Raw genomic sequence first — 14,456 nt, 5'->3', positions numbered from 1 at the left:
CTTCATGGTCGGCCTACAAAAACACATCATCACTGCACCACTGTATGGAAGCTTTTGATAGTAAGCTGTTAGCTCTGTTATTTAGCAGAGCAGAAGTAGGATGCTAACAACAAAGCATTGGCATGGAGCCATCCATAAATACTGTACTGCATCCTTTTGGAAATGAATACGTCAGTGCTAAGCTAAGGATTCCTATTTTAGAAAGGATTCTCCACAAAAAAGCGGAATTACCTCGTAAAGTAATTCAGCTGCTCGTCAAGTCATAGATGTGATGTTTTTTGTGTGTGCCTGACACAGGGGTCTTTAAAACTGCATTCAGCCTTTCGGCAAGACCTCATGTAGAACAGTGTTCAGACGCTGAGCCTGAGCAGATATGCGCTGCAGCTGAAGCTATTGCTGCAGACTATTAATATTTCATACATTAGCATGATTTCACAACAGCCATATATTTCTTTTACAACAGCTAACCATGTATGCAGCACCAATCCCTCTACAGGATGTATGACTGGTTTCAGCACGATGCACAACTTCCTTACAATAGCACTGTGGCAACGTGATTTCTACCCCCTGCTGGGTGTGCATCCCGGTTTGTTTGGTCACATGTTTCCTTTGGAAGGCCCTGACACAACTTCATTATTTAGGTGGTTCAATGATTAGGAAATGTGCCCTGTGTATTTGACTCATCCTCACTGTTCAGGGCATTGGATTAAAGCACACCAGTGTTGGAGAGGGCTGACTATATAAAAGAAAGGAATGGATAAAGAAAAATATTTATACAAAAAATGCAGAGAAATATGTAATAATTCAACAACATTTTCACTTTTTTTGTAATATTGGTTATTATACAATGGCATTGTGTCTTCCTTAGGAGCAGCAGCTCAAAGGCCGTCTGTAGTCCGAGGCCAGAGAAAATAACACTATTCTGATCATTCTGACTGAAGCTACACACAAAGCTAACTCTCCCTGTCCCTATTTTACTAACACAATATTACTCCTGTGTGTGTGTGTGTGTGTGTGTGTGTGTGTGTGTGTGTGTGTGTGTGTGTGTGTGTGTGTGTGTGTGTGTGTGTGTGTGTGTGTGTGTGTGTGTGTGTGCATAGAGCCTGAAGGCAACAGAGAAGCAGAGAGGCAGAGAGGTCAGAGCGTCTCTGTAGATAACTCCCACTCCCTCACACACACATCAGCCCACACATGGCTTGTGTCTTTTGTCTCCCTCTGCACCTCTTCCTCTTTACCTCCCTCAGTTCTATTTCACTTTTTTTTGGAGGAATACGCACACACACACACACACACACGCACACGCACACGCACACGCACACGCACACGCACACGCACACGCACACACACACACACACACACACACACACACACACACACACACACACACACACACACACACACACACACACACACAGTGCCAACCAAGGACAGATCAGAGAGGGGCCATATGTGTTCATCACATGGTTATTTCATTTATTAATGAAACGCTCCAGCCCGCTTTACCCACACTCCCCTGCGGGAGACAAAGCCCGGTGGACCGCCTCATCATCGTTACCTGTGAAGATATATTCCATGTTTAGCTACCTAACTTTAGCCATATCGTATTGCAAGACATTAAGAACAAATTATTATAAAGAAGAGTACAAATCTGGCATTGTGGACACTTAAATGTTAGTGATACCACAGAATGACACACAAAAGTAAAGAGGAGTTTTACAATATTATATAAGGCGATGTCTTTTCGGGGGGTTCATTTTCACTATTTAACAGCAATTTATACCTCCACCATTCTGTTAACAAATTTCATTGTAAAATATTGTAAAACTTAGGCCACAGGCCAAAGAAGAATGGAGTTTGTGTTGCAACTAGCACAGCATTTAAGGTTTATAAAGTCCATCAGGCTAAACCGCGCGACTTCCTTCTATTTCTATTGAAGACTGAAAAACAAGATCCATGCTCTCTGTGCTCACAGAGTGCATCAAGCAGTTTTAACACAAAACCCAGATTGCCTGTCATGAAGAGCACTGTAATGTGAATACAGCTGTGTCTCTATGTCTTTACATAGGTCACTCGTAAAGGAAGGTTTCCTGCAAAATGTGCACGACTGTCCACGTATTATGAAGGCTAGCTACAGGCTAAGGCTATGTTGAGACTGCAAGCCTCAGTGCTCGATTCTGATTTAGTTTGGCTGTTTTTGACGTTGTTTTGTGAAATGTGGTCTATATCAGATTCTAGTGTGCATTAGTCACGGTCCAGAGCTGATTCACAAGCACAAAAAAAAAAAAAAAGCTATCATGTCAGCTGTTGTACAGAGTATAAATGGAGGCCACTGAATTCCTATGCTAAGCTTGAATATTTCTCAGACTTAAAATAATCATGGTAAGCACCAGCCAATCATAATACAGATTGTCACAGTGTCTACATACAGATTATTATGTACATCTGACTTTGTAATGCAACATTGAACATTGACACAGTATGCATGTTTATAATCCACCATCACTGAACAGGAAGGCAAAGTGAGACAAATAAGCACATCTCTCAGCATCAATAAGGAAATAAACTCTTTCAAGATAGAGGCAAAGTGGAAAAGAGGAAAGGGAGAGAGTGAATGAGAGTCCTTGAGGACATGGCGCCATATATAAGCACAGCTGAAGGCTAGTTCAGTCTGTGTGTGTGTGTGTGTGTGTGTGTGTGTGTGTGTGTGTGTGTGTGTGTGCGCGCGTGCGTGCGTGTGTGTGTGTGTATGGGGGGGCACAGTGTCAGCAGTCATCTACAGAGCAGAGAGAGACATGAGAGGGAAACATAAAAACTGAAGAGGACAGAATGTGACGTGGCGAGAGATGATGGGGGGGGGGGTAATGAAAATGAGGTCGTTAAAGCTGCAGTGCGTTCGGAGCAACCTGCAGCAAATGCACAGTCATCAGTTATTTAGAAAATGTACTATCATATGTTTATATTTCAGATTCTAGCTGCAGTTTATCTGTGTTTCTCCCTACCAGTGTTGGTATATTAACTGTGTTCTTTTTACCGTACTTCTTGAATACCTCATCTCCAAGTTACCATTTTTTAAAATTAGTTATAAGTTGTATTCCTGAAATAAGTCTGTTGTTAACACAAGTTCAACAGATTTTCACATTTTGTTTAAGGACAAAATACATCAGTGAGTACCCTACTGGTGAAGTCTGAACCTTTCACATGTCCTAAAATTGGCGGTTGCTTACAGTGGGGCAAAAAAGTATTTAGTCAGCCACCAATTGTGCAAGTTCTCCCATTTAAAAAGATGAGAGAGGCCTGTAATTTTTATCATAGGTATACCTCAACTATGAGAGACAAACTGAGAAAAGAAAATCCAGGAAATCACATTGTAGGATTTTTAATGAATTTATTGGTAAATTCCTCGGTAAAATAAGTATTTGGCCACCTACAAACAAGCAAGATTTCTGGCTCTCACAGACCTGTAACTTCTTCTTTAAGAGGCTCCTCTGTCCTCCACTCGTTACCTGTATTAATGGCACCTTTTTGAACTCGTTATCAGTATAAAAGACACCTGTCCACAACCTCAAACAGTCATACTCCAAACTCCACTATGGCCAAGACCAAAGAGCTGTCAAAGGAGACCAGAGACAAAATTGTAGACCTGCACCCGGCTGGGAAAACTGAATCTGCAATAGGTAAGCAGCTTGGTGTGAAGAAATCAACTGTGGGAGCAATTATTAGAAAATGGAAGACATACAAGACCACTGCTAATCTCCCTCGATCTGGGGCTCCACGCAAGATCTCACCCCGTGGGGTCAAAATGATCACAAGAACGGTGAGCAAAAATCCCAGAACCACACGGGGGGACCTAGTGAATGACCTGCAGATAGCTGGGACCAAAGTAACAGAGGCTACCATCAGTAACACACTACGCCGCCAGGGACTTAAATCCTGCAGTTCCAGATGTGTCCCCCTGCTTAAGCCAGTACATGTCCAGGCCCGTCTGAAGTTTGCTAGAGGGCATTTGGATGATCCAGAAGAGGATTGGGAGAATGTCATATGGTCAGATGAAACCAAAATAGAACTTTTTGGTAAAAACTCAAGTCGTCGTGTTTGGAGGAGAAAGAATGCAGAGTTGCATCCAAAGAACACCATACCTACTGTGAAGCATGCGGGTGGAAACATCATGCTTTGGGGCTGTTTTTCTGCAAAGGGACCAGGACGACTGATCCGTGTAAAGGAAAGAATGAATGGGGCCATGTATCGTGAGATTTTGAGTGAAAACCTCCTTCCATCAGCAAGGGCACTGAAGATGAAGCGTGGCTGGGTCTTTCAGCATGACAATGATCCCAAACACACCGCCAGGGCAACGAAGGAGTGGCTTCGTAAGAAGCATTTCAAGGTCCTGGAGTGGCCTAGCCAGTCTCCAGATCTCAACCCCATAGAAAATCTTTGGAGGGAGTTGAAAGTCCGTGTTGCCCAGCGACAGCCCCAAAACATCACTGCTTTAGAGGAGATCTGCATGGAGGAATGGGCCAAAATGCCAGCAACAGTGTGTGAAAACCTTGTGAAGACTTACAGAAAACGTTTGCCCTCTGTCATTGCCAACAAAGGGTATATAACAAAGTATTGAGATGAACTTTTGTTATTGACCAAATACTTATTTTCCACAATAATTTGAAAATAAATTCTTTAAAAATCCTACAATGTGATTTTCTGGATTTTTTTTCTCATTTTGTCTCTCATAGTTGAGGTATACCTATGATAAAAATTACAGGCCTCTCTCATCTTTTTAAATGGGAGAACTTGCACAATTGGTGGCTGACTAAATACTTTTTTGCCCCACTGTACATTTAGCTTGGCGGTGCTTACTTGAAATCAACGGTGAATGCTAATGTTAGCCTATTTGAACTACATCACCGTCAGCTTTTTATAGCCTATCATTGGCTTGTACCTTCTGGAGATTGTTTTTTCACTTCAACTTTTATAAGTGGTGAACAAAATCTAAGTATCATAAATGTGCGTTTGCTACATATCTCATTTTCTGCAATCATCCAAACAGCAACGGATAAATCCCATTTGTGATGTTTCCTCATCTCTGGGCCACTCTATGCCTGTCCAAATTGCTCTAAACTTTGAGAGCTGGTGAAAATATCACTACTATGTTCTATGATCTGAATCTAGACCTTAGCCATCTGGGTATTTCCTTTGGCCCTAACTGTGGGCTGTACGGTTTTGACATGTTCTCATAGTTTGTATATTGCATTAGAAGACTGAGGACCATTTTAATCAAAGCAGTAGGCATTTGGATAAGAGGTTGGGGGGTTGTCAACCAATAGTAAGATTTACAGTGCCCTTGGGTAGGATCCCAAACCCCAAATGCCTGAATCCGAATGACCTAAACTGGATACATCTGTGTGTGTGTGTGTGTGTGTGTGTGTGTTTGTGAATGAGCATTAGATTAGATGATGAGCTCAGTACCTTGTGCGGCAGCCCTGACATCAGCGTGTGAGTTGGTGTTCACATGAATTGTAAAAGCGCTTCCAGTGGTCGAGAAAAAGGCGATGTATATAATAAATGCAAGTCAATTTCCCTTTACATTTACAACTCTAAGAAGTATATAGTATACATAACCATACATATTGATGCTGTGAGCATGTCTCTCCTTAAAGCGTGTCCCAAGATAACTTGGGATAAATAAATAAAAATATTGCTTTTATTGACATGGGAGTCTTTAATACAGTTAAGGGCTACAGTCTTAATGTGAATGTCATTTATATCAAACTGACAACTCTAGTAATGAACCGTCTTTCCGTGTTGGTAAGTTGACTGAAGCTGTACATTATCTAAAGAACTGCAAGTGTGATTGAAGTTTGATGCATCTCTGCAAAGAATATTGGTTGTGACACAATGATTCAAGGTATGTCTAAGCTTGTGTCACCGCACTAGACAATATGTCCTCTTACAAAAAGTGACCGTGCCTGAGCCTCATGTCCTACATTTGCTTGGATGACTCTAATGACTGACGAAAGGTGGCTCTCAAGGTCAAAACACATCAACGTTCCACAAAATACAACATTTCCAAAAACGTATTACTTTGTAGTGTTGCAGGTGATCCTCTGCCCTCTCCCCCCACACATGTACACACACATACACACTTGAAATGTGCTCTCCAAACACCTTTATCTCCTTATCTCTATCTTCTCCAACAAACAGGTCTGCTGTTCAGACGAACACGTGCTCAGCTCTGTACCGCTCTTGGCCCTGTTGGACTGCATCCAGCTGCTGTACTGGAGAGCGGTGAAGCAGACCACCCACCTCCAGCTAGTTTTAGTTTTTCAGATGAAAAGTGTAGCAACGATTAACGACAGGTGAGGGAAAAGGAGTTTGTGTCAGCCTCTTTAAACCCAGAGTAATGCAGATAGAGTGGGAGTGGTGATTATGAACAGCTGATAGGAAAGCTCAGAGCTGATGTATTTAATATACATTTCAGTCATCCAGTGCCTTTTTTTAAGACTATGGTTGGTTCATTAAGTTTAATTCAGGTACATTTTTTAAATAATCAGTGACTATTAGCCATAGCTAACAGTTCTACTGACTAATAGTGTTCTTCAAGGGCCAAAAGCAAAGAGCCTAACCAAACTTGACGAAACCTAGTTGTCATTCAAAATCGAATAGTCAAGCTCAACCTCTAATTCAGTAATTCTGTGTTTGTTTTGGTCCATTTTAACCCAATTTCTGATTAATGAAGGGAGAGTCCAGCAGTGGCTCAGTCAGTAGGGGCTTGGACTGGGAATTGGAGGGTTGCCGGTTCCCCGAACAGACTTGAAATATGGAAAGTGGACTGCTACTTGGAGAGGTCCCGGTTCACCTCCTAGGCCCTGCTGTGGTGCCCTTGAGCAAGGCACCGGACACCTCCAATCCCCCCTCCCCATTGCTCCCAAGGCGCTGCACGATCCCACTGCTCCTAGTACTAGGATGGGTTAAATGCAGAGGACCAATTTCACTGTGTGTGCTCTGCTGTGTGCATGTACAGTGGGGCAAAAAAGTAGTTAGTCAGCCACCAATTGTGCAAGTTCTCCCATTTAAAAAGATGAGAGAGGCCTGTAATTTTCATCATAGATATACCTCAACTATGAGAGACAGAATGAGAAAAAAAAATCCAGGAAATCACATTGTAGGATTTTTAATGAATTTATTTTCAAATGATTGTGGAAAATAAGTATTTGGTCAATAACAAAAGTTCATCTCAATACTTTGTTATATACCCTTTGTTGGCAATGACAGAGGTCCAACGTTTTCTGTAAGTCTTCACAAGGTTTTCACACACTGTTGCTGGTATTTTGGCCCATTCCTCCATGCAGATCTCCTCTAAAGCAGTGATGTTTTGGGGCTGTCACTGGGCAACACGGACTTTCAACTCCCTCCAAAGATTTTCTATGGGGTTGAGATCTGGAGACTGGCTAGGCCACTCCAGGACCTTGAAATGCTTCTTACGAAGCCACTCCTTCGTTGCCCTGGCGGTGTGTTTGGGATCATTGTCATGCTGAAAGACCCAGCCACGCTTCATCTTCAGTGCCCTTGCTGATGGAAGGAGGTTTTCACTCAAAATCTCACGATACATGGCCCCAATCATTCTTTCCTTTACACGGATCAGTCGTCCTGGTCCCTTTGCAGAAAAACAGCCCCAAAGCATGATGTTTCCACCCCCATGCTTCACAGTAGGTATGGTGTTCTTTGGATGCAACTCTGCATTCTTTCTCCTCCAAACACGACGAGTTGAGTTTTTACCAAAAAGTTCTATTTTGGTTTCATCTGACCATATGACATTCTCCCAATCCTCTTCTGGATCATCCAAATGCCCTCTAGCAAACATCAGACGGGCCTGGACATGTACTGGCTTAAGCAGGGGGACACGTCTGTAACTGCAGGATTTAAGTCCCTGGCGGCGTAGTGTGTTACTGATGGTAGCCTCTGTTACTTTGGCCCCAGCTCTCTGCAGGTCATTCACTAGGTCCCCCCGTGTGGTTCTGGGATTTTTGCTCACCGTTCTTGTGATCATTTTGACCCCACGGGGTGAGATCTTGCGTGGAGCCCCAGATCGAGGGAGATTAGCAGTGGTCTTGTATGTCTTACATTTTCTAATAATTGCTCCCACAGGTGATTTCGTCACACCAAGCTGCTTACCTATTGCAGATTCAGTTTTCCCAGCCTGGTGCAGGTCTACAATTTAGTCTCTGGTCTCCTTTGACAGCTCTTTGGTCTTGGCCATAGTGGAGTTTGGAGTATGACTGTTTGAGGTTGTGGACAGGTGTCTTTTATACTGATAACAAGTTCAAAAAGGTGCCATTAATACAGGTAACGAGTGGAGGACAGAGGAGCCTCTTAAAGAAGAACTTACAGGTCTGTGAGAGCCAGAAATCTTGCTTGTTTGTAGGTGACCAAATACTTATTTTACCGAGGAATTTACAATTAATTCATTAAAAATCCTACAAAGTGATTTCCTGGATTGTTTCCCTCATTCTGTCTCTCATAGTTGAAGTGTACCTATGATGAAAATTACAGGCATGTCTCATCTTTTTAAATGGGAGAACTTGCACAATTGGTGGCTGACTAAATACTTTTTTGCCCCACTGTATGTGACAATAAAGAGTCATAGGGTCAGCGAAAGAAAAAATGAAATTAGGCCCTCATTTAAGAAAACAAACACACCTAAACCTATTTAGAGCATACAGCGTTATGTGACAAATTAGCTTTGATATGGCATTTATTAGACGTTTCTTGAGTTTGAATTGATAAGAACCATGATGTCATTTTTTTTCAGATCATTTTAAACACAGACCACATTTTTAATTAACACTTTTTTTATAGTTGATCCCTTAAATGACAAGCTTTCACTGTAAGGAAAAGTCAGTCCCACCTATACTGTACCTATTCTGACAAATCACAATTTTCTTCATTAGCGTTAGCCAATAGAACTACAATAACCTGGCTTAAAGGGAAAATACAATGTGTCTGTTGGACAGCGAACGTCCGTCACCTAAAGCTACGGTGAGTAATCGTTATTTTAATGTTTGTTGAAATGTATATAATATCACTCTGACAAAAATAAACAGACAACTGTGGCTGTCGCAGACCTGTCTGTCTACCAAACTACATGTCTGCCTGTGTTTTACCAGTCTTCTACATGCTGCTAGCGTGACAGCTAAAGGTGCTAACATATTTGTTTATGCTCATGATGCTGGTTAGCTAGCTAACATTGGGTTTGTAAATTCACAGCAGTTGTGTACAGTTTGAGACATCATACCCCACCACTACTCAAGTAGATATAATGTGTTCGGAGTGTACGACATTACAGAGTACCAATTGTGCCGATGATACCCTAAAGGAATCACGGTTTAGCAGAATCGTGGAATCTATCATAATTGTTTTGAATGAAAACAGATTGACCTCATCCAACACACAACGTACACTTACTTTGAGAATTGGCGGTAGCAGTATGGTAGGGAAGGTCACTGCACAAAGCCATCCATCTGCCCCAACATAATGACAGTAAACAGGGATGTGGACAGATTGGAAATCACTGATGGAGCGACAGGAGGCACAGAGCAGAGGCTGATAAGAAAAGCATATTATCTGCTGTCCTGTGTGTCCAAGCTTCTGCTCTGTTTAATTAAAATCCTATCTCATTCAGTCACTATGCAAGCTGCTTCAGAGCATACAGTATGTACTTTGTAAAAACTACACTGTTCTGTTATTGCCCTGGAGTGGAATTTGACCAATTCTGTACTAACATGTGCTATTTTGAGTGCATAAGTGCGGTCCAAAAATTGAATGTGGAACCATGGACATTTCCCACAATGAATGACCAGCCCCATTTTTTCATTACTATTTAAGACAAAATAAAAAGCAAATATAAAAACAGAAATGTGCCGAAACACCTGCAAATGAAGAAACATCTTCGCCAACTTGACAGCACATGTGCAGCATTAAGAAAATATTCACTAACTTGAGGAAAGATGCGCAACATTTACTAAAGTGCTGCATAAACGAAATGCTGTAAATAAAAAACCCTGCCAGAACACCAACAAGTGCTCCGGTCCCCGCTGTATACGCATCACTTTTTAGTGTCCCCTGGTTTCCGTTGTGCTTTGAGCTTCTTGCAGCATTTTGTATTTGCAGCGTTTTGTTCCTTCAGTTAACGCTGGTATGTGTTGTCAGGTTGGTGAAGAAGTTTCTTCCTCTGCATGTGTTTTGACACAGTTGTGTTTTTACATTTGCGTCGTTTCTGAAAGGGCAGTTCTTTTCTCCTAATGGAAATGTGTTGTGCTGTTGTTGCGCATTTGCACTTGTGGGGCACCAAACAATACTGGTGTTTTCAAAGAAGCCACCTGAAATGATTTGGTACGGCAAGTGTTCACTAGCTAGCTAAGGGCTCAGTAGAAAATGAATCTAACACTACTCACTGCTGCTACTTAAGATCATTATCTGAGAGTTTGGTAATAACTGAAGGTGGCTCAGATTAATTTATCAATATTTCTATCAGCTCGTATCTACTGCAATAAGCTGACTGGACAGAAAAGGAACACTCAGATTGGAGTGTCTTTTGTTGTATCCTTGACTTGTTTCCTTTTGTGTGCATCCAGGTCCCTTAGGTAGTTTTACCATTATGTAAAGTACACACAAGATAGCGTTTTATCACCTTGTGTTTGTTTAAATGTGAATACACTGTATTGTCTGTTGCACCATGCACATATAAACTGAAAATGCGCCTCTCCTCTTCATGACAGGGCCGAAGAATTTAAGTAAATACTGCTACGTAATGGCTCTCATCTTTTAAATGCTAGCACCAGTTGTGCCTCGCTTTTATTCATCACAGAGTTACTGACCTTTAGATTCTCTGAAAGATGAATCAATAGCAGTGTTTAAAAAATAAAAACCCATTTAAAAGCATTGAGCGCTGCTCTATCTGCTTTGCATAATCTCCAAGATATCTCGAAGATATTCTATCAACTGAGTCACAAAAATGTTTAATCCATTTCACAAGTCATGTGTCCTCCGGAAGAAAAAGTAAATGGTGGCCCCTGGCTAGCTACCTAGGTAAGAAACAAAGCCCCCAAGCAAGCCTTTGGTGTTAACCTTAATCCGTGGAACAAACACAGAAGCTACGATTTAGACGATTTGTTCAGCAGGATAATATTCACATAATAACCTCATGATTTTGAAGTGTAAATGCAATGCTGGAATAAAAAAGCTAATGTTAGGCTATAAAGGAGCTACATCCCAATGGCATGGCTGTGCATCACCACCGATAAGCTAAAGGTGCCTAACGTTCGCTGTAATGATGTCTAGTAGTCTCACACTATGGAACCTGGAAGTAGCATGATGCTAGCTGTAATGTTAGTCTATAAACAAACTACATCACAATCACATGGCTCTGCATCAACACCGCTTATGCTTGTGTTAACTGCAGACTTCATTTCAGCAATCTAACAACAAACATAGGAATAGTAAACTTATTCCCGCTGGATTTTAGGAATTCTGCACCTGTGGCCCAAAAATGCTTTTTCTCAATGCCTATAATGGGTAAGAATGTTTTTTAAATTATAAATAAAGTTTAAAGGCAGTATCCAATCACTTAAATAGCCCCATTATAACTAATGAGTTACTGTTTGCCTCATCCAGACTTGTTTTTTTCATTTAATTGAGCGAGTTAAATTTTATAAATTTTTTGCCATCCACATGGTTGGAGAAAATGTACGGTATATACTGTGTATATATATATATATATATATATATATATATATATATATATATATATATATATATATAATCCTTATAATAAGGTTGATTAGCCTTAATCCCTAACCTTAAAAGTACTCAGATTATTAACTTAAGTCAAATTAGCAATACTAAAGTGTACAAATACTCAGTTACAAGCAGACATCCTGCATTCAAAATTGTACTTAGGTAAAAGGACAAAAATATTAGCGTCAAATATACTTTAAGCACCGAAAATAATACTAATCATTGGGCAAAATGGCTCATTAAAGCACCATGAATTATTGTATTATAATGATTAATTTATGCATGTGTGCATCACTTCAATATTGGACTTGGTACAGTGGGGTTTACTTGAATGACTTACACACAAACAATATGCTTATATTAATATTGTTTGTATCAAAAATGTAAATCTGCCAGGTAGCTAGAAACTAAATCTGTAAGATGAATGTAGTGGAGTGAGAGTATAAAGTAGCATAATGTGAAAATATTCAAGTACAAGTATCCGTTTTTAACTTAAATACAATACTTGAGTAAATGTACTGAGTTACATTCCACCTCTGATGAAAACACATGCTATCTGTAATAGCATGTGATTGAACGGAGAGGTTTCATGTTATGTTTTCTCTCATTCCATGACGCAGAGATCCAATTATTCCCATATTGCATAGCCTATATTTATTGTAGAAAACCGAAACACACGAACGCAACGCATGCATTTGCTCTATGTCGGCAGTTAATTATAATGTGTGTATGTTATGAGCATGGCACACACTGTCCCTGCACAGAATCCTGCCCCAGTGCATCTGTGATAATGAAGACTCCTGCAGAAATCCTGTGTCCCATTCCTCTAATGTTTATGGGATGTCTGCTGTCCTCTTAATATGTATTAATAACAATAACAGCGTCACTGCTCTCTGCTGCGCACCGAGCCTCCAGCCTGCCCCGTCGCAAACACCGACAGCTCTCCCCGGTTCGTCCCGGTACCGAGTCTGTGAGCAGAGAGACGCCGGAATACCTGCTGACAGGAGCGGCAAGCACACACAGCTGGGGAAGAGAAACACACGGCGGTGGTACTCACGTCTCTGTAGAACAGCCATGGAGATGATGGTGCTGAGGATGGTCGACATGACTGGAGCCTGACATCAGCAGAGCGCGCGCGCGTGTGTGTGTGTGTGTGTGTATCCCCCTCCCCCCTTTGACCGAATAAGGGGAGGGTGGGAGGATGGATGAAGACTCTCTTTTGGAAAAACATCTCCTATTATCTTTAAAGGTCCCCTATTGTGCAACTTTTCATGTCCATATGTATTTTGTTGCTCCACTATGACATGTTTACATGGTTCAATGTTGAACAAGCGCATTGTTTTCCTCACACTGCCTGTACATAAATGACTGTCAAGACTTTTATTATTTTATAATGAGTTTAGCTCTGAATGATTTATTTAAGGGTTTTGTGCCTCTTCGGTTTATTTTGAAAAGTCTGTGTGGCTTCCGGTGTTATCGATGACGGCAGTTGTAACCAGGATTCGAGAGAAGCACACAGCCCATTGGTAAGCTGAAGCTAGCTGGGAAATTGCCTGCTAATGATGTGTAGTTTATAAATATAATGTGTTGATGTTTGCCGCACTGTTAGGCAGTCTTGAGAGAGTGTTATTTAGCGCTCGCGGCTAGCTCTGGTTAGCATAATAGGCTGACCTAATTAGCTTCCAGGCTAGCGCTGAGCTAGGTCTTGTTAGCATTAAGCTATTATTAATGCAAGCTGTACTGGTCTGGGTGGATCTGAGCAGCAATCCCACTATCCAGTTCAGCTAAACTAATTGTTAATGAATAACTCCATGAAGCAGGGTGCCGATTATGAATGTTTACTCAAATTCAAAGAGTGAAACTGAAACACAAATGTAAATATATATATCAGTTACGAAACTGGATACACTAAAAATACAAATACACAATATAACATATTGCAATAACTAAGTGCACAAAGGTTGGAGCTTTGCTGTATCACTCCACAGACAATAAACAGATAGGGAAAACATAGCTAGTGCCATATAAAGTGGTACAAATCGACCATCCAATAACCAAAACAATGCTGTTGATGCGTAGCTAAGGACCTAACAAGCTGCAGTACTTACAAACATTGCGATTATACAGCTAGCAAGACGAGGATGGTGGAAGATATGATTTTTAGTGTTAAGGTAGCTAAGTAGGCATTGGAATCACTTCCTGAATAGCCACTTCCGGTTTGACCGGAAGTACTAACAAATAAATGCGACTCGATAAAATAAAAGCCACAGCTTAAAAAAGAATAGGGTCCAGAACACTCCCCCCCCACCCCCCACCCCCCCCGCCCCCCCCCCACCCCCCCGCCCCCCCCGTCCTGCGTCCCCCCCCAACGCCCCCGCCTTCGGGCGGCCAACACTCCCCCGCGGCTCCCCACTGCAGACACCCCCACCTCCCCCTCCCCCACCCCCCCTCCCGCAGACCTCCCCCCCCCACCCCCCCTCTCCCCCTAGCCCCCCACTCCCCCTCGACCCCCCCTCCCGCCCGCCTCCCCTCTCGCCCCCCCCTCCCCCCTCCGACCCCCCCCCCCCCACCCCCCCTCCCCCCCCCCGCACAATCCCCCCCCCCCCACCTCCCCCTCCCTCCCCCTTAACCCCCACCCTCCCCACGTTTACCCCCCCCCCACTCCCCCC

General features: G+C 42.1%; 1 protein-coding gene across 1 annotated transcript in view; it reads right to left on the bottom strand.

Annotated features, from left to right (window-relative positions):
- The window catches only part of LOC134878476 (TANK-binding kinase 1-binding protein 1-like), a 28,399-nt gene extending 15,490 nt beyond the window's left edge, over positions 1–12,909 (bottom strand). The window contains exon 1 of the mRNA XM_063904517.1: positions 12,845–12,909. Within this exon, the coding sequence (XP_063760587.1) occupies positions 12,845–12,909 (65 nt within the window). The remainder of the gene's footprint in view (positions 1–12,844) is intronic.
- Positions 12,910–14,456: the final 1,547 nt, after the last annotated feature.

Source organism: Eleginops maclovinus, chromosome 16, assembly GCF_036324505.1.
Source record: "Eleginops maclovinus isolate JMC-PN-2008 ecotype Puerto Natales chromosome 16, JC_Emac_rtc_rv5, whole genome shotgun sequence".
NCBI lineage: Eukaryota > Metazoa > Chordata > Actinopteri > Perciformes > Eleginopidae > Eleginops > Eleginops maclovinus.
The sequence above is the reverse complement of the archived record's forward strand: the minus strand, read 5'-3'. Positions and strand labels throughout refer to the sequence as shown.